The sequence below is a fragment of the Ahaetulla prasina genome, chromosome 3, assembly GCF_028640845.1.
Source record: "Ahaetulla prasina isolate Xishuangbanna chromosome 3, ASM2864084v1, whole genome shotgun sequence".
Lineage (NCBI taxonomy): Eukaryota > Metazoa > Chordata > Lepidosauria > Squamata > Colubridae > Ahaetulla > Ahaetulla prasina.
The window spans coordinates 2,565,539-2,586,485 of record NC_080541.1 but is presented as its reverse complement, the minus strand read 5'-3'; the positions used below and the strand labels follow the sequence as shown (position 1 = coordinate 2,586,485).

The 20,947-nt window shown below is 46.8% G+C and overlaps 1 protein-coding gene and 1 long non-coding RNA gene across 2 annotated transcripts; both read left to right on the top strand.

Moving 5' to 3' along the window:
• Positions 1–895: 895 nt before the first annotated feature.
• On the top strand, positions 896–6,871 carry MROH6 (maestro heat like repeat family member 6). Its single transcript, XM_058176623.1, has 5 exons — positions 896–905; positions 2,669–2,812; positions 3,659–3,838; positions 5,985–6,140; positions 6,742–6,871. The coding sequence occupies exons 2-5, from the start codon at positions 2,690–2,692 to the stop codon at positions 6,775–6,777; spliced, it is 495 nt and encodes a 164-aa protein (XP_058032606.1). The 5' UTR covers positions 896–905; positions 2,669–2,689; the 3' UTR covers positions 6,778–6,871.
• Positions 6,872–6,916: 45 nt separating this feature from the next.
• Positions 6,917–11,554, top strand: LOC131195002 (uncharacterized). Its single transcript, XR_009154359.1, has 3 exons — positions 6,917–7,027; positions 8,640–8,742; positions 11,527–11,554. It is a non-coding gene; the product is annotated as an uncharacterized LOC131195002 (long non-coding RNA).
• Positions 11,555–20,947: the final 9,393 nt, after the last annotated feature.

Sequence of the window (20,947 nt, the reverse complement as noted above, 5' to 3'; positions counted from 1 at the left end):
GCCCAGGTGTGAAACCTTGCTTTTCTCCACCTTAAATTTCACGTGGTTGGATAGGTGCCCTTTTTTTTTTTTTGATCACAACAGTATCAATATAAACCAGGGGTGTCCAAACTTGGTCCCTTTAAGACTTTTGGACTTCAACTCCCAGAGTCCCTCAGCCAGCAAAGCTGGCTGAGGAACTCTGGGAGTTGAAGTCCAAAAGTCTTAAAGGGACCAAGTTTGGACACCCCTGATATAAACAATAACCCATCATGAGAGAAAAAGTATATATAAGTAAAAGTATAAATAAAAGTATGCATATAATACTATAATGAACGATAGGACAGGAATGGTAGGCACTTTTGTGCTCTTATGCACGCCCCTTATAGTCCTCTTAGGAATGGGGTGAGGTCAATAGTAGACAGTTTTTGATTGAAGATTTTGGGGTTTTGAGTAGAGACTATAGAGTTCCAAGTGTTAACAACTCTGTTACAGAAGTCATATTTTCTGCAATCAATGTCCAAGATCTGTCAAGGTCTTTCTCCCTGAGCCTTGTGTTGCCTGTGTAGGTTCGCAGTGGATACGCTGAGGACCCTGATGCTCCGAGACCACAACTACAAGGTCCTGCTAGGCATGGAGATGAACAAGGGCTGGGGTCTCCTCTCCAGCAAGGAGGAACACCTGAGAGGCGTGGTCCTCCTTGCTCGGTAAGCAGCTGCTCCTGAGCTCCTGATCCCAAGGAAACCATCGGCCCACCTGTCTCATGAAAGTTAACCTCTGGGCATTGGGGGTGGGGCCTCTATCTTCCCAGAATCCTAGTGACCGTTACAAACCATCATTTGTTGGGGCTGCTGGCAGAGGTCATCCCGCAACTGAACGCCCAGGAGGAAGAAAGGGCTTTGACAGCCAAGGCGCTCTTTGTGGGGGTAAGTTGAGATGGGATCTAGGACAGGGGTCTCCAACCTTGGTCCCTTTAAGACTTGTGAACTTCAACTCCCAGAGTTCCTCAGCCAGCAAAGCTGGCTGAGGAACTCTGGGAGTTGAAGTCCACAAGTCTTAAAGGGACCAAGCTTGGAGATCCCTGATCTAGGACACTGGAGGTGTGTAGGTTGGGTAAGGGGCTGGAAGAGAGGAGTCTGACTCTATAGCAGGGGTCTCCAACCTTGGCAACTTTAAGCCTAGAGGACTTCAACTCCCAGAATTCCCCAGCCAGCAAATATATAGATCAAAATAAGAGATAAATTTGTGTTTACATATATTTGATCAAGAAGGAATATCTGAGAATATACTGTATGAATAGAGTTCAGATTTGAAACGACGTTGAATTGTACAACTATCACGGACGTATTTTTTTGTCACAGATGTATTTGTATTAGTATTTTAATATTTTAAATTTTTATAAAGGTTTTTTAAAAAAAAATATTAAAAATAAAGTAGCCGAGGTAGGAGACCCCCTGCTCTAGTCTACAGGGCTCATTTCTGCGTCTCAGGCTTGAGGACTCCTGAAGCAAAGGTGGGTCAGAAATAGTTGATCATGAAGGTTAAGTCAGCCAGAACCTGGCTCTCTTGGGTCCAGCAGAGGCGTCCCCTGGCATCCACCCGTTGCTTCTGGGATTGCCATCAGGAAGCTAACCAAGGAGGCCTCTGAGTTGAGTTTCTGCAAAGGTAGCCTGTCCCCTCCTCCCCCTCTCCTTTCTCCAAAATCCCTCCCTTCTAGCACTGATGATGGTACCTAGTTGGGTCATGAATTGTCTGCAAGAAAACCACCAAACTCAGAGACCACCAAGGACCCCGCAGTCCTCCTTCTCAGACCTTCTCAGTCTCCTCTTCCTCCTCCTCCTGCAAACCCCACTCCCTTCTAGCATTGATGATGTTACCTAGTTGGGTCATGAAACATTTGCAAGCAAACCACAGAGAGGACCAAGGACCCCACGACAGTTCTCTACTTCTTCCTCTCCCTTCTCCTCCTGGACTCTGCAATCTCTACACTTACTAGCACTGATGTTGTTACCTAGTTGGTTAATGAACCCACCGAGCTCGGGGCAATATGGACATTCCACAATTCAACCCTGAGCTATAAAAATCCTCTTCTAGCTGTCCTTGCTAGACGGTGTCCTGCATGCTACCAAAGCTGCTGGTTGCCCCCTGGGACTCGCCTTGGACTTCCAAGGACCTCCTGCAAAGGCGCTGGAAATTCTAGTAGCCCTTGGCAGCCATGGGCAGGGGGAAAGCTATTGTGTGGTGGCAGAGGCTTTGCCCTGCTCTCCCTATGGGGCCGGGAGATGCCAGTGGGGCAGAGAATGCTGGAGTGGGGTCTTGGTTGCAGGGGGTTATGGGCAGCGGTTGGATTCAGCTGGATAGGGCCGGTTCTGGTAGCTAAATTGCTGGCTGGCTCTGCCCTGCCCCTCCTCACCCCTTCCAGGAGTCCTCTCGTGCCGCATTTTGGCTCGGAGGTAAGTGCAGGGAGGCCTCCTAGGCCCAAAATGGGGCGTAGGAGGGTGACCCATCCCCCCTGCGTCCCATTTTTGCTCCCAGAGGGGTGCAGGTGGCCGAGTGCTGCCTGTCACACCCCCTGGTCACGCCCACCCAGCCGGTCAGAGAAGTGGTTGTTAAATTATTTGAATCCCTCCCCTGGCTATGGGTACAGGGCCAGCCGTCGGCCCGTGTCTGATGCTGGCTGGCTGGGAAGTTTCTTTGCAGCAAGGTTTCCATGCGGCTGATCCCCAAGAGGAGAGTCCTGGCCAAGCTGGACCAGTGGCAGGCAGACCCCCAACCGGTGGTCCGTTGGCTCAGCTTCCAGGGGTTGGAGAACCTGGCGCTGCAGAAGCAGAAGGTAAATTGGGGGTCCTGACCGGTGTGTATGTGTGTGTGTGTTGAAGGTGGTTCCCAGTTCTTGAAAAAGTTGTTCCTTTGATGAGCTAAATCCCCAGATGGCAGCCAATTTCCAGGTTCTCCAGACCCTTCCCAAGAAGATCGTGTAGGAAGAAATAATCATGCACCCACTCCCCCCCGAATGAATTATTTTGGGGAATATTAAAAGAGGCAGAATATTATATTTCCCCAAAGGAGAAATGGAGAAACACGTTCTTAAAGGCAGAAAGCAGCCCCCAGTCTTTCTTAACAGCCTCCAGCAGATGCCTGAAATCTTTAGAGATGGACGTTTTGTGTCCGTTAAGAAATCCAGGCCAGCCTATTCACTAACAAAACACCTTCAGCTCCAAATAGATTAAGAATTTACGTCCTCCCTCATGCCCAAATTCTAAGAACAGGACATGATCCTTAGGACATAATAGGATTGAGCCACCACCAGTAAAATAGTAAATGACGAGTGGTGCGGTGGCCTAGAGGTGGTGCTCTTGCCTCACAATCGGGAGGCTGTGAGTTCGATCCCAGGTAGAGGCAGATATTTCTCTTTCTGGGCACAACGAGAATATATCCACCAAACAAAACTCCGCGCTGGCAACAGGAAAGGCATCCGGCCAGTAAACCACTCAGCTCCATTCAATTGCCCAGATTCCACCCCGCAAGGGATTATGGGGTTGTTAAAATTTTGGAGAGCTGCCCCTGATTTGATTCCAATTCAGAACGCCTTGATCTTCAAGCGTTGGGGGGGGTCCCTGGGTGGGCTTTGGGGACGGGGTTTTAGGGTCTGGTTTCCCCAAAGTGTCCCTCCTTGCAGCTGAGGTCCCTGGAGGGCCTGGTCTCCAAAATGCTGAGAGGTCTGAACGAAGCTCAGGAGAAGACGGTGAGGGATACCCTCGGAGCGCTGCCCAAGATCCTGAGCCACCACCAGCGGAGACTCTACATGGGCTCCCTATGCGTCCTCATCGCGAAGAAACTTCGGCCTCTCCTGGAGGAGGTAAGGCTGAGGGTTGTGGCAGAGCGAGAGGGAAAATCCTGCTCTGGCAGTTTAGGATTTAGCAAATACAACCCTCAATTCAGGGTTGAAATTAAAAATTAAATTAAATTAAATTAAATTTTGCCCTACCGGTTCTGTGGGCGTGGCTTGTGGGGGGGAGGTCATGTGACTGGGTGGGCGTGGCCAGCTTGGCATCACTCACTTCAAGTGGCTCCTCCCCGGCCCCTCCCCTTCCCAGCCGCTCCTTGTCGCGAATGGCAGGAAAATGGGGAGGGGGATATTCCTGCCTACCATCCTTCCCTCAGTCTGCGCTGAGATTGGAGGAATGGATGATAGGCAGGAAAATCCCTTTCCCCATTTTCCTGCCTTTCACAAAAATGGCTCGATTCCAGCTTCTCCCCACTTCCCCCGGTCCTCCTCCAGGCTGCAGCAGCTCCGTTCTGAATGGTGGGAGAAAAGTTAGCGTTCCCTTTGCTGCCTTCAACATTGAATTCTGTGGAATATTGGTGTGGGTGGGACCAAGGAGGGGTAATTACTACCCGTTCGGTGAGCTGATGCCCATCATTCATAGCAGTTCACCCAAACCGGTCCGAACCGGTAGGATTTTCAACCCTGCCTCAGTTGCATAAACTGTCGTGTCCCACCCCGCACTCCGACGAACGAGTCAAGGAAGTCCGTAACAAACTTGGCAACGAAGCCTTTGCAGCTTGCCAAGTTCCTTCGAGGTTTATCAGGGCAGGCAGGAGTCCAAGTTGTGACTTCAGCGATAGAGTCCGATATCAGCAAACTAGATAAGACTTTGCTTGACTCAAGGTTGGAATGCCAAAAGCAGGTCCTTTATATAGGCTGTGGGTTGTGGCTCCATGACTCAGCATTTATCCAGGCCTGCCCCACCCCTCCTTCTGCTGGCGTCGCCTCTCAGATCTCTAGAAGCGAGGATCCTCCCACTTTGAATTGTCTTCAGCTGGATCTGCTGTCAGTAATTCCAGCACCTGGCTGGCTTCCTCTGACGGCTGAGCCAAAGGAACACATGCTGTATGAGTGAGGTTTATGGGGCTTGTCCTTTCATTCCTGGAATCCTCTCCGTGCATGGGGCCAGGGCCGGGGGCTGGAGGCATGACAGGCCGTTCATCTTCATTATCAGACTTTGAGTCTGATAAAAGACCCGGTTGGAGATGGGAGGGGCCCGGCTGAGGAGAGGAGGGAGGACGAGTCACAACATAAACAGAGGCATAGAATCAAAGTCACGTGAAGTATTAGTAGCAGTTTGTAAAGCCTTAGTAAGGCCACAACTGGAATGCTACCTCCAGTTTTGGTCCCCACATTACAAAAAAAGTTGTTGAGACTTTGGAAAAAGTGGAGAGAAGAGCAGCTAAAATGATTAAAGGCCTGGAGACTAAAACATAAGAAAAACAGCTGCAGGATTTGGGTTTGGCCAGTCTAGAGAAAAGAAGGACTGAGGGTGACATGATAGCAGCCTTCCAGTATTTTGAGGGGCTGCCCCAAAGAAGAGGGGCTCTGTGCCCCATTTCTCCACATCTGCCCCAAAAGACAAAATCTTTACTTTTAGGAATAAATATTTCTCCTTTCCTCACAGCTGTCTGGATCTCATTTTTATTTATTTATTCTTGCTTGAATTAGAACCCCGAATTATTCTTCTGTTTGCTTGTTTTCTCTGTGATGGATTTGTTCTTTTCATTATTCCTCTTTATTTTTTTATTTTGCATTACCATGGCGGTTGGTATCGCGCAGTCGGCCAGATGTTGTAGAAGATGCTGCAGAAGTTGTGAATGCTCCAACATTGGAAATTTTTAAGAAAATGTTGGATAGCCATTTGTCTGAAATGGTGTAGGGTTTCCTGCCTGGGCAGGGGGTTGGACTAGAAGGCCTCCAAGGTCCCTTCCAACTCTGATATGATGATGATGTTCATACGGGATTTCACAGTTTTGTTCTGCCTCCTTCCCAAGGGCTTAGGAGAGGCAGATGTGGATGCTTGGTTTTATTTTTTAATTTATTTCATCTTTTCATTTTTTTAAAATTAGTCTCACTCCCTCCCCTCCTGCCCTTGCCCTTGGCTTCTTCCTGGAGGGCAGACGAGAGAATGGTGCCCCTCTGCCCACCCCAGCCTTCTTCTCCTTCTGTCCAGGAACGAGAGCCGGAGCGTTCTCTGGCCGTCCGCCTGTTTGGGGAACTGCTGCCTTGGGTGAATGTCCGGCACAAAGCTCAGATGCGGGAACGAATCCTGACACACTTGGTACCCTTCGTCCTCCACCTGTACGACCCCAACCAGCAAGTGGTTGAGGTAAGACCCTCCTCGCTGGGAAGGGGCTGTTGCAAACTCAGAGGGGCAGAATTCAGCCTTGGGTCTCCCTGGGGCAGGAGGCATTGGCCTAAGTCCCTGGCCTTGCTCCCCAAGATTGTGCGGGGAGGTGGCAAGAGGCCACTTCGGATGGGGGGACACTTCCCTCGGAGAGCCCCCAGTGTGGTGTGGTGCCTCTTTAACCACACATCTTTTATTTATTTATTTATTTATTTTGTCACAACGGTATATATAAGCATAAGCATGAAAGTAACTATATAATATATAAGCATATATACATAAGCATAAGAATGCAATAACTATACTAATTGGATATAATGAAAGAAAACAATAGGACAGGAACGGTAGGCACGTTTGTGCTCTTATGCATGCCCATTATAGTCCTCTTAGGAATGGGGTGAGGTCAATAGTAGACAGTTTTTGGTTAAAGCTTTGGGGATTTTGGGAAGAGACCACAGAGTCAGGTAGTGTGTTCCAAGCATTAACAACTCTGTTACTGAAGTCATATTTTCTGCAATCAAGATTGAAGCGGTTAACATTAAGTTTAAATCTATTGTTTGCTCTTGTATTGTTGTGATTGAAGCTGAAGAAGTCTTTAACAGGAAGGACATTGCAATAGATGATTCCATGAGAGTTTCTATGAGAGATTCTATGATTCTGGGAGAGCTGAAGGCGAGCGGCTTGCAAGAAGAACACAGAAGCACATCTGGGTCGCACATCTGGCCTGTCCCTCTTTGTCCCTCACACAGACTTACAAGTGGACTTTGGCCCGATGCAGTAACTTTCTGGGCTGGAACCTCGGGTTGGAAATTTTGACCTTGGCCTATTGTGACTGCCAGAAAGCCCTGGACAAGATCTGCAAGAGCGTGGTAGGTGGGGGATGGGATGGATGGACCCCTTCTCTGAGGAAGTCCCCCCAACACTCCACCCCACTGACAAAATTTTCCTGGGATTCACCAGCTGGTTTTATCACCGTCTGGGAGATGGGCGTAATTTGATGCCCTTCCTCAAATGGCCACACGGATGAGATGAACCAGCTGAGCGAGGGGGGGGGGGGCTACTGGGGGGCCTAATAGCAGTTTTCCAACATTTGAGGGGCTGCCCCAAAGAAGAGGGGGTTCAACCCAGGGGTGAAATGCTGCCGGTTCGGACTGGATCGGCTGATCCGGTAGCGATGGCGGCGGGTGGTTCGGAGAACCGCTAGCAAAAATCCCTGGGGCCCCTCCCCCACCCATGCCCCCCCAATCGCCCGCTTGCCCGCTTGCTGCTTCTTTTAAAAAAATGCTTTTAAAAGGTAAAAAAAGGCTCTGACGATCACAGCTGAGCCGCACGAATAGGTTGTAAAAAAATGCTTTTAAAAGTAAAAAAAAACAGATCACACACCACAGCTGATCATCCCTGCCCTGCACACTGTTCTACTTACCCCCGGGCCTCCTTTTGGTGTGCAATGTGTGTGCACACCTCGCATTTGGTGTGTGGTGCGCACTGCGCATGCGCAGCGCACGCAAAGCCAGCAAACCAGTAGTAAACTGGTTCAGATTTTACCACTGGTTCAGCCTATTTTCCAAAGCCCCTGAAGGCAGGACAAGAAACAATGGATGGAAACTAATCAACAAGAGAAGCAACCTGGAATTAAGGAGAAACTTCCTGACAGTGAGGATAATTAACCAGTGGAACAGCTTGCCACCGGAAATAGTAGGTGGAAGGGTTTTTTGAGAAGAGACTGGACAGAGCCATAATAAAATAATAAAATAAATTTGTCTGAAATGGTCTAGGGTCTGCTTGGGCAGAGGGCTGTACCAGAAGACCTCTAAGGTCCTTTCCAGTTCTATTCTATTTTTTTAAATTTGCATTTATATCCCGCCCTTCTCCGAAGACTCAGGGCGGCTTACACTATGTCAAGCAATAGTCTTCATCCATTTGTATATTATATACGAAGTCAACTTATTACCCCCAACAATCTGGGTCCTCATTTTACCTACCTTATAAACAGTGATGGGATTCAACCAGTTCTCACCACTTCGGCAGAACCGGTTGTTAACTTTCTGAGCAGTTTGATGAACTGGTTGTTGGAAGAAATCATTAGGGCAGAGAACCGGTTGTTAAATTATTTGAATCCCACCACTGCTTATAAAGGATGGAAGGCTGAGTCAACCTTGGGCCTGGTGGGGCTTGAACCTGCAATAATTGCAAGCAGCTGCTGTTAATAACAGACTGTCCTACCAGTCTGAGCCACTCAAGGACCCAATTATTCTGAATTGGTATGGCCCGCTTTCCTTGTGTGCCGTCCCAAGGCGAACGGCACCATTCCCCCCCCCCAAAGGATGGGCATCCCTGCTATGCAGGCCATCCGCCACTCCTGGCTGCCCCCTTGCAAATACGACACACACACACACACACACACACACACACACACACACACACACACACACTCCCCTTGCAAAGAGGTTCAGGGCAGCCGCCTCCCCTTTCTCTCTCCAGGTTCATTGGTACCCTGACAAGATCCTGGTTTTCCTGTCTTGTACGCTGGATTACCTGAAGAGCTCCAAGGCGCCCCTGCGCAGGGCGGCCGGGGTCTTTGCAGGTGAAGGGTGGGGGTATCCACCCGGTGGGAAGGGGACCCCTTCCAGCTTCAACCTGGACAGCTGATGCTGGGTCGAGGCCAGCCATCTCTCACCAGCCACGCTGATGAACCCTTCCAGTCCTCGACTTACAACCATTCACTTGTGTGAGAACAGCACTGAAAAGGACCAGATTTTTCACTCTTACGACCGTTGCAGCATCCCCAATTCAGGTCGTCCTCGACTTACGGACTCAATTGAGCCCCAAATTTTTATGTTGCTAAGAGAGAGATTTGCTAAGGGAGTTCTTCCCCATTTTACGATTTTTCTCGCCACTTATTTTACAAGTAGTCCTCGAGTCATGGCCACAACTGAGCCCCAAATTATCTCTTTCTAAGTGAGTTTTGCCCCATTTTATGACCACCGTCGTTTAGCGAATCGCTGCGGTTGTTACATGAGTCACACGGTTGTTAAGTGAATACGGCTTTCCCCATTGACTTTGCTGGTCAGAAGGTCACAAAAGGGGATCACGTGATGCAACCGTCGTAAGACAGCACCACCACCAGATGGATTCGTAACTGGCTGACCAACCGCACTCAACGTGTAGTCCTCAACGGAACTACATCCACATGGAGGGAAGTATGCAGTGGAGTACCCCAAGGCTCTGTTTTAGGCCCAGTACTCTTCAACATCTTCATCAATGACTTGGACGAGGGGATAGATGGGGAACTCATCAAATTTGCAGATGACACCAAGCTGGCAGGAATAGCCAACACTCCAGAAGATAGGCTCAAGTTACAGAAAGATCTTGACAGACTTGAACATTGGGCGCTATCTAACAAAATGAAATTCAACAGTGAAAAAAGTAAGGTTCTACATTTAGGCCAAAAAAACAAAATGCACCAGTACCGTATATGTGGTACCTTGCTCAATAGTAGTACCTGTGAGAGGGATCTTGGAGTCCTAGTGGACAACCATTTAGATATGAGCCAGCAGTGTGCAGCAGCTGTTAAAAAAGCCAACACAGTTCTGGGCTGCATAAACAGAGGGATAGAATCAAGATCATGTGAAGTGTTAGTGCCACTTTATAATGCCTTGGTAAGGCCACACTTGGAATATTGCATCCAGTTTTGGTCGCCACGATGTAAAAAAGATATTGAGACTCTAGAAAGAGTGCAGAGAAGAGCAACCAGAGAAGAGGATTAGGGGACTGGAGGTTAAAACATATGAAGAACGGTTGCAGGAACTGGGTATGTCTAGTTTAACAAAAAGAAGGACTAGGGGAGACATGATAGCTGTGTTCCAATATCTCAGGGGTTGCCACAAAGAAGAGGGAGTTGGGCTGTTCTCCAGAGCACCTGAGGGTAGAACAAGAAGCAATGGGTGGAAACTGATCAAGGAAAGAAGCAACTTAGAACTAAGGAGAAATTTCCTGACAGTTAGAACAATTAATAAGTGGAACGACTTGCCTTCAGAAGTTGTGAATGCTCCAACACTGGAAATTTTTAAGAAAATGTTGGATAACCATCTGACTGAGATGGTGTAGGGTTTCCTGCCTGGGCAGGGGGTTGGACTAGAAGGCCTCCAAGGTCCCTTCCAACTCTGATGTTATGTTATGTTATGTTAAATGTGAGTCAGTTGCATATGAATGTAAATCACGTGACCGTGGAGATGTTGCAACAGTCTTAAGTTTGAAAAACGGTCCTAAGTCCCTTTTTCAGTGCTGTTGTAACTTTGAATGGTCACTGAATGGGAACTTGTAAAGCGAAGACTAGCTGTATTGATCTTGACGGTGATTAAAATTCAGACGCTTGGAAACTGGCATGTATTTACGACGGTTGCACAGACCGGGTCTCAAGCGACTCCCATTTGTAACTTTCCCAGCTGGCTTCCGACAAGCAGAGTCAATGGGAGAAGCCCGATTCACTTAACGGCGGCACGATTCACTTAATGACGGTGGTGTTTCGTTTGTGGCCACAAAAGTAAAACGCTCCCTTAACCAACAGCCTTCTTTAACAATGGAAATTTGGGGCTCAGTTGTGGTTGTAAGTCGAGGACTATAAAATGTCCCTGTACTATACGAGGCGTAGTGTTAAAATGCAATTAATGAACAAAACTGTAACATTTGGTGTAAAGTTTTGGGGAAAAAAGAGTATATATACACCTTACTTTAGGAAAATGTGCAGCTCTTTGCTGGTAGACTGCTGCGAGCGCGAAGCGGGTGTGAATTCAAATCCTGCGCGGTCAGGATGTACAGGTAGTCCTTGATTTAAAACGGCTCATTTAGCGACCAAGTTTCAACGGCACTGAAAAAAGTGACTTATGACCGCTTTTCACACTTGTGACCGTCGCAGCCATCCTTGTGGTCACATGATCAGAATTCGGACACGTGGCCACCGACTCATATTTATGACGCTTGCAGTGTCCCGAGGTCACGTGATCCCCTTTTGCGACCTCCTGACAAGCAAAGTCAGTGTGGGGGAAGGCCAGGTTCACTTAACAACGGTGTTATTCATCTAACGACTGCAGTGATTCCCTTAAGAACCGTGGCAAGAAAGGTCATAGAACAGGACAAAACTCCCTTAAGAACTGTTTCGCTTAGCAATGTAAAGGTTGGCCTCAATTGTGGTCGTAAGTCGAGGACTACCTGTATTCTGCCTGGGTAGATCCCAATCGATCCTGGGCAGATCCCGCCAGCCGGCCAAGCCTGGAGCCACCAGGAGGTGGGGGAGGCTGATGAATTAGATAGTTGGGTAAGACTCTGAGGCAGTACCAGATGCGAATTCTGCTCTTTCCTGTCCACACAGGATTCCTTGCCTTTTACATGGATGGCCAGCAGCTGAGCCAAGAAGCCCTGATTGCCCTTCAGCAGGGTAAGTGAGGGTAGGGGGCAGCGGGCATGTGTGTGTGTGGGGGAGATACCAGGCAGCCTTTTGCAAATTGGGGTGGGGGGCTTCCTCAGGGGATGATGGAGAAAGTCAGAATTGGGCCACATCCGGGCGGATAAGACCCCCACAAGTTCTTCTGTTTGAAACCTCGGGTGTGGCCAAGTGCAATGCCAAGGGTTCACGGGGCTGGTATCGAAGTGAGATGGGCGGCATGTCAATATAAATTTAATAAATAAATGTGCAAAAATGGATGGAGTTAGCAGAGATGGCTCAACGGACTGCTTTAATTAAAGAAAAAAAAATTAGAAATACTTTTATTTCTACCTGGAAACCGCTGCTGGACTTTGTGCTTGAGGTGGGAAAAAAAGATGAAACTTTGATTTTGGGTTTTACCGATTCAATAGTTTTTGGTTATAGAAATGGCATATTTCCATAGAGATAGGTTTGTGTTGTTATATAGTAGCATAAACTAGCCTTTTCTGTAAATGTTTATACTACTATATAAAAGTAAAAGGATGAGGTTTGGTGTTATTATTTTATTCGACGACACCGAAGGGAGTCGGAAGTCAGTGTCGTTTCTTTCTTTTTCTCTTTTTTTTTCTCTTCCTCCACTTTTCTCTTCCCTTTTTCCTTCCCTGTCTTTCCTATTATTTACTTTTGTATTTTGTTTGTACACTATATTAGAAATGAATGAAAACTGAATATATGAACATAATGACGCAATGTTCACAATTTCGGCCAATTTAAAATTAGTTTTTTTTAAAATTGTTCTTAACTTTTGTATTGTTGTTTTTTAATTGGCTGTAAACCGCCCTGAGTCCTTCCGGAGAAGGGCGGTATAAAAGTTGAAATAATAAATAAATAATAAATAAATGGATAAATCAGCTTGTAAAATGGGGCAAAACTCACTTAACAAATGTCACTCATGCCCTTGTCACTTCCCGCCTGGACTACTGCAATGCTCTCTACATGGGGCTCCCCTTGAAGAGCACCAGGAGGCTCCAACTGGTCCAGAATGTGGCTGCGCAGGTAATAGAGGGAACAACACTCCCATGTAACATGTAACACCTCTCCTGCGCAAGCTGCACTGGTTGCCGGTGGTTTTCCGGGTGTAATTCAAGGTGTTGGTTATCACCTTTAAAGCGCTCCATGGCATAGGACCGGGCTATTTACGGGACCGCCTACTGCCACCGATAGCCTCCCACCGACCTGTGCGCTCCCATAGGGAGGGCCTCCTCAGGGTGCCGTCAGTCAAACAACGCCGACTGGCGACCCCCAGGGGGAGGGCCTTCTCTGTGGGGGCTCCTGGTCTTTGGAATGAGCTGCCTCCGGGGTTACGTCAACTCCCTGACCTCCAGACCTTCAAACGCGAGCTTAAGACCTTTTTGTTCTATCGTGCGGGGCTGGCCTAACGTAATTTTAAATGTGGGGATTTTATGAGGATTTTAGGATCGTTTTAATTTATTGTGACCAAATTTAGAATCAGTTTTTAAAAGGTTTTAATTTTTGCTAATGTTGTTTTATTCTGCTTGTAAACCGCCCTGAGTCCTTCGGGAGAAGGGCGGTATAGAAATCAATCAATCAATCAATCAATCAATCAATCAATCAATCAATCAAATAAATAAATAAATAAATAAATAAATAAATAAATAAATAAATAAATAAATAAGCAAGCAAACTCCCAGCTAGGGTTGCCTTTTGCAAGTGGCTTTAAAGGGGCGGAAAAACCATCTTCACTTTGATTCTGGAATCCCATCTCAAGAAAAGAGAGGTTTATTTATGGTCTACGGGTACTCCTTGACTTACAACAGTTTGTTTAGTGGCCGTTCGAAGTCACGACGGCACTGAAAAAAGTCACATAGGACTGTTTTTCACACTTAAAACCATCCCCATGGTTACATGATCAAAATTCAGAGGCTTGGCCAGTGATTCATATTTATGACGGTCGCAGTATCCCGGGGTCACGTGATCCCCTTTGCGACCATCTGACGAGCAAAGTCAACGGGGAAGCCAGATTCACTTAACAACCGCGTTACTAACTTAAGAACTGCTGTGATCATAGAAGAATGGATATTGAAAGTTACTAACTTGGCTGAGATGGCTAAAATCTCAGCCTTTTTGAAAGACAATACGCAGGAAAGATATTTAATTGAATGGAAAAAATGGATTGATTATTTATAAGGGCCGGGATAGCTCAGGCAATAGAGAAGCCTGTTATTAGAACACAAAAGCCTGCAATTACTGCAGGTTCGAGCCCGGCCCAAGGTTGACTCAGCCTTCCATCCTTTATAAGGTAGGTAAAATGAGGACCCAGATTGTTGGGGGGGCAATAAGTTGACTTTGTAAATATACAAATAGAATGAGACTGTTGCCTTATACATTGTAAGCCGCCCTGAGTCTTCGGAGAAGGGCGGGGTATAAATGTAAACAAAAAATAAAATAAAAAAATAAAATAAAACAGATATCAGATTAAGAGATAACAGACTGCCTTTGAATAATTAGGAAGTATTATTTTAGAATGTAATGGGGGAGCTTAGGAAATGAAAAGACTCGGATGAGGTTAATTGGATTAGAAGGGAAAATTTTACTCTATGTTTGGTTTATGTATAACAATACCTTGTGATTGACCCGGGAAGCGGGGGAGGGAGGGTGAAGGAGGGGGTTTGAGGGGAGGGGAAAAAGGGGAAAATATTTTTGTTTGTTAAAACTTTTTCAATAAAAAAAAAGAACTGCTGTGATTCATTTAACAACTGTGGCAAGAAAGGTTGTAAAATGGGGCAAAACTCATTTAACAAATGTTTTGCTTAGTAACACAAAATTTGGACTCTATTGTGGACGTAAGTAGAGGACTATCTGTATTTATTTATTTCATTTATATGCCACCCTGTATAGAAGCGCCTCTGGCTGGCTTAGAATATAATAAAAACATACATATAAAGACACTTAAACCAGGGCTCTCCAACCTTGGCAACTTTAAGCCTGGCAGACTTTAACTCCCAGATTTCCCCAGCTGGGGAATTCTGGGACTTAAAGTCCGCCAGGCTTAAAGTTGCCAAGGGTGGAGACCTCTGACTTAAACAATTAAATATCTTGAAGATTTATATAAATATATTACTTCGTTTAATATGCAATTCTAGTGTTATTTGGGCTTCATTTTTTTTTTAATCCAGGGAGTTAGAACACATAAGAAGGTTTATAGCTTTGATCGTTCAATCTCTGTTTGTAAGCATGGGTGGCTAGGGAATTCTGGGAGTTGAAGTCCACCCATCTTAAAGCAGGCTGGCTGGGGAATGCTGGGAATTGATCATTTATGGTACTCAGCCGGGCGAACTGGTAGCAGCAACCTGCGGTGGGCCTGCCCACCCGCCTCGGTGCAACGCTGTCCTATTTACCTACGTTTTCTAAGCTGTGTGCATGCAAAGGCGCACACTCACATTTTTTGGTGTGCGGTGAACCGGTGCTAAACCCACCTCTGGAATTGATGCCCACCCATCTTGAAGCAGGCTAGCTGGGGAATGCTGGGAGTGGAAGTCCACCCATTGTGAAGCCGGCTGGCTGGGGAATTCTGGGAACTGAAGTCTTTTCTTTTTTTGGTTCTAGGTCTTGATTGCCTGCTGACCGATCCGGAACCCTCCATCGCCGAGGTGGCCTCCATCTCCATCTTGCAGGTGAAGGAGGCCCTTCGGACGGCTTCGGCCTCTGCCTCGCCCATCCCCGCAGCCCTGGCATGGATGTTTTGCTGCCTCCAGCCGGAGGGGAAGGAGAAGCCCCAGTTTGAGGACAGTCCCTACAAGAGGAAGGGAAGTCCGGAGGCCTCCCTCAACATCCCCCAATCCCTCCATTAAAGAAGCCAGCAGGAGGCTGCTTAAGGCTCCCAAAGTCACGGCCGGCCGCCTTCGTTTGGGGGAAACGCTGTGTTGTGTTACCCTGGACGTTGCGATGTTTTGCTTGTTATTCATTGCAGTGTTTCTCATAAAAGCTCCACATGGTTGTTTGGAGCCTCCAAAACTCTAAGTAAACAAACACAAATGTCGCGTTTCAGGCTTCCACTCTTGTGTTATAAGACCGTTTGTTCTTTTCGACAGGTTTTTGTACTCTATTGTAAGCTGCCTTGAGTTGTGTCTAGGTGTATGGGTAGTCCTCAACTTACAGCAGTTCATTTAGTGACTGAAGTCACAATGGCACAGAAAAAAAGGGGCCTAGGGCTGTTTTTCACACTTATGACCGTTGTAGTATCCCCGTGGCCATGTGATCAAAATTCAGACCAGGGGTGAAATTCAGCCGGTTCTATCGGGCTCGGGCAAACCGGGAGCAGCAACTGCAGGAGGCTCCTCCCACCCGCGCGGATGTCATGAGGTCACTTTTTTGCGACATTTTAAGCCTCTGCACATGCACAGAAGACTTTGCGCGTGCGCGGACGACAGCACTCACTTGCTTTGCTTGCGCACACCTGGTGCGCACATATTTTTGAACCCGTAGGGAAGGTAAGTGAATTTCATCCCTGATTCAGATGCTTGGCAACAGACTCCCCTAATCCTTCTAGAATAGAATAGAATAGAATAGAATGGAATGGAATGGAATGGAATGGAATGGAATGGAATGTAGAATAGAGTTGAATAGAATAGAATAGAATAGAATAGAATAGAATAGAATAGAATAGAATAGAATAGAATAGAATAGAATAGAATAGAATGGAATGGAATGGAATGTAGAATAGAGTTGAATAGAATAGAATAGAATAGAATAGGATAGAAAATAGAATAATGGAGTGGAATGAAATAGAATAGAATAGAATAGAATAGAATAGAAAATAGAATAATGGAATGGAATGGAATAGAATGGAATGGAATAGAACAGAACAGAATAATAGAATTGGAAGGGACCTTGGAGGTCTTCTAGTCCAACCCCCTGCTCATATGTAGTGATAGGGAGGCAGTTTGCCCTGACCCATTCTGGGGCAGCGTTTCCAATTTCCCAGTCCAGGCCACAGTTTGGGATCGCTTAGAGGTCTCCCATCCTAATCCAATTGCCTTCATCAAGAAGGGCCTTTTCAGCCATGCGTTTATCAACACCCAGGATTTTTGCACAAGTGGGTTTCAAAGCGGAGCAAAACACCTGGGCAGGAATTCCTGGGAATGCCGTTTGGAAAAACCACTGGCCAAGGGTCTTCCAGAGAAGGTGGACTGGGTGCACTTGCAGCTGGGCAGCTGATGTTTCCCCCCCCCACATTATCATCTTCCCCCCGCCCCTCCCCCGCCTCTCCCTTTCCAGGTTTCTGCAATCTGCTGGCTCAGCTCTTGCAGAGTGGTGCAGTTCTGCTGCACTCAGCGATTTCTGCTAAAGCACCAGGAGCCCCCTCCCCTCTCCCCCACCCCCCCAGGCAGCTCCGGTTTCCGACGTGTCAGTGAGTTAATTGGGGTCCTAGCGCCGGAGCGAGGAGGCTGCGTTCATTAAAAGGATGAACGAGCCGCTTCTTCGGGGCGAAAAGAGTTTAACGGTCCTAAACCGGATCTCTTTCCCTGAGGGTGGGGGGGGCGGAAGGGGGCCTTTGCCGTTGCACATCACGAGGGTGTGTGTGCTTCAAAGACTCTGCTCGCAAAGGGACTCCCTCTCGTTGATTTTATTTTATTTTATTATTTTATTTACTAAATTTAAATTTAATACATTTCCTCTCTGCTGCAAGTCAGATTTGCAGTTTCCTCGTTTTTGCAAAGGGTGATCTCCCTCCTATTTATTTTACAGGTAGTCCTCGACTTGCGACCGCAACGGAGCCCCAAATTTCTGTTGCTAAGTGAGATATTTGTTCAGTGAGTTTTGCCCAGTTTTATGACCTGTCCTGTCTCAGTTGTTACGTGAACCACTGCGGTTGTTAAATGAATCTGGTTTCCCTTTGCCTGTCAGGAAGTCTCAAAAGTTGATCACATGACTCCGGGATCCTGTGACCGTCATGAGTCAGTTGTCAAGCGGCTGAATTTTGATCATGTGACCATGGGGATGGTGCAGCAGTTGTAACTGTGAAAACCAGACATAAGACACACTTTTCAATGCTGTTGTAACTTTGAACGTCCCTGAACAACAACTTGCAAGTGGAGGACAACCTATATTTAGTAAATCTGCAGCCTGCAAGCCAGATCTGCAGTTTGCCCGCTGTTGCAAAGGGCGATTATTTTAATTTATTAAATTTGTAACCTGTCAATCGGATATGGAATTTGCAACGGTAAATTTGCAACCTGTTAAGTGTCACATTCCAGCACTACTCCCGGAGAGTAAGTGATGGGATACGCCTGGAAGTATCCCATCACATCCTGCGTGTCAGGAATGCAGACATGCGTTTCTGACACGCATGTCTGCGTGTGAGGAACGAAAGGTGCTTCTTTATTTCTTTATTTATTTTTTATTTGCATTTATATCCCGCCCTTCTCCGAAGACTCAGGGCGGCTTACACTATGTCAAGCAATAGTCTTCATCCATTTGTATATTATATACAAAGTCAACTTTTATTGCCCCCAACAATCTGGGTCCTCATTTTACCTACCTTATAAAGGATGGAAGGCTGAGTCAACCTTGGGCCTGGTGGGACTTGAATAGAATAGAATAGAATAGAATAGAATTTTTTATTGGCCAAGTGTGATTGGACACACAAGGAATTTGTCTTGGTGCAGATGCTCTCAGTGTACATAAAAGAAAAGATACGTTCATCAAGGTACAACATTTACAACACAATTGATGGTCAATATATCAATATAAATCATAAGGATTGCCAGCAACAAGTTATAGTCATACTACTACTTGAACCTGCAAGCAGCTGCTGTTAATAACAGACTGTCTTACCAGTCTGAGCCACAGAGGCCCTTTACAACTGCGGGCAGATGTGTGTAACGCCTGGCGGAAGGACAATGGAATTGGCTTCTCTTCAGAGAAGGAGCAGGAAAGCTCTTTTCAAAGCAGGAAAAACTTTTGAAAAATCCTTGCAAGCAGGAAGGTTTTCAAGAGATTGGACCAACAGCTGTCTCCAATGGTACAGGGAGTCCTCAATTCACAACAGTGACCCTTCGAAGTTACAACAGCCCTGAAAAAAAGTGACTTTGTACCGTTTATGAGCCGTGGTGGCGCAGTGGCTAGAGTGCAGTACTGCAGGCTGCTTCTGCTGACTGCCGTCTGCCTGCAATTTGGCCGTTCAAATCTCACCAGTTCTCAAGGTTGACTCAGCCTTCCGTCCTTCCGAGGTCAGTAAAATGAGGACCCAGATTGTTGAGGGCAAGAGGCTGACTCTGGAAACCGTTTAGAGAGGGCTGGAAAGCTGTCAGGCCTGGAAGCCATCTTTTTCGTTGGGCCTTCAGGCCTGCCACATTTACTACAGTGGGAAACTGGGAGGGGAGATTGTATGAAGCTAGGATGATAGTCATAATAACATTCCTTTCTCAGAGAGTCAAGGACATCTTGCCCTGCACCTGGAAGGGTGGAACTGGGAGGCATCTCCAGTTGGGACGGTGCATTGCAACCCAACAAGAAAAACACAGACTTCAGAGGATAATTAGAACTGCAGAAAAAATAATTGCTACCAACCTGCCTTCCATTGAGGACCTGTATACTGCACGAATCAAGAAGAGGGCCGTGAAAATATTTGCAGATCCCTCGCATCCTGGACATAAACTGTTTCAACTCCTACCCTCAAAACGACGCTATAGAGCACTGCACACCAGAACAACTAGACACAAGAACAGTTTTTTCCCCAAACGCCATCACTCTGCTAAACAAATAATTCCCTCAACACTGTCAAACTATTTACTGAATCTGCACTACTATTAATCTTCTCATAGTTCCCATCACCAATCTCTTTCCACTTATGACTGTATGACTATAACTTTGTTGCTGGCAATCCTTATGATTTATATTGATATATTGACCATCAATTGTGTTGTAAATGTTGTACCTTGATGAAGGTATCTTTTCTTTTATGTACACTGAGAGCATATGCACCAAGACAAATTCCTTGTGTGTCCAATCACACTTGGCCAATAAAAATTCTATTCTATTCTATTCTATTCTATTCTATTCTATTCTATTCTATTCTATTCTATTCTATTCTATTTCTTTTATGTACACTGAGAGCTTATGCACCAAGACAAATTCCTTGTGTGTCCAATCACACTTGGCCAATAAAATTCTATTCTATTGATTGGGCCACGGGTTGGAAAACCTGGAAGCTTTCAGATTCGGGTTTTCCCAGATGTGCCAACATGACACCTCTAATAAAATGGAACTCTGAGTCTTGGAGTTTGAGTTCGTTGGCGGTGTTCCTTGGAACCCTGATAAAAGCACTGTAAAGGGGGATATAAGTCTAAGTGCTATTGCTATTTCACAGTTACGACTGTTGCAGCATCCCCATGGTCAGGTGATCAAAACTGAGGCGTTTGGCAACTGACTCGTATTTATGACGGTTGCAGTGTCCTTGGATCCCGTGACCACCTTTTGCGACCTTCCGAGAAGCAAAGCCAACGGAGAAGCCGGATTTGCTTAACAACCGTGTGACTAGCTGAACAACTTGCAGCGCTTCACTTAACGACTGTGGCAAGAAGGGTCGTAAAAATGGGGAAAAGCACTGTCTCGCTTCGCAAAGACAAGTTTTGGGGCTCAGTTATGTTCGTAAGTCGAGGACTGCCTGTATAGGGTCTCCTGCTTGAGCGGGTGGGTGGGTGGGGGGGTTGGACTAGAAGACCTCCAAGGTCCCTTCCAATTCTGTTAACATTCCGTTCAATGAAAGTGGTGAGTTTTGTTATTATGGCAGTCGTTGCTGCTGCTTCAGGGGGAAGCTTCACTTCCTTCTTTCTCCATCCAGAAAGCCACATCCAGTTCTGGACTGTGGAGCCTCTATATCCAGAGGCAGTCTAACACAGGGGTCTCCAACCTTGGTCCCTTTAAGACTTGTGGACTTCAACTCCCAGAGTTCCTCAGCCAGCAAAGCAAAGCAAAGCAAAGCAAAGCAAAGCAAAGCAAAGCAAAGCAAAGCAAAGCTGGCTGAGGGACTCTGGGAGTTGAAGTCCACAAGTCTTAAAGGGACCAAGGTTGGAGACCCCTGTTCTAACAGGTAGCGGCCAGAGTGAGCACCCTCACGCTGGGCGGACCAGCAGGAAAGCAGGCGGGGCTTGAGCTGCGCCCCTCAATCCCTCCCGCTACAAAGAAGGCAGGGCTGAGCGGCTTGGGGATGATGGGATCTGTAGCCCTAGCCAATGCGGGGCCGCGTCCCCTCTTGAGTTCCCGTTCGCCGCAGAGCCGGAAGTGTCGGGTTGCAGCCGGCTCTCCCTCTCCCTCTAGAGGCCGCGACGCGTAGAAGGGAGCC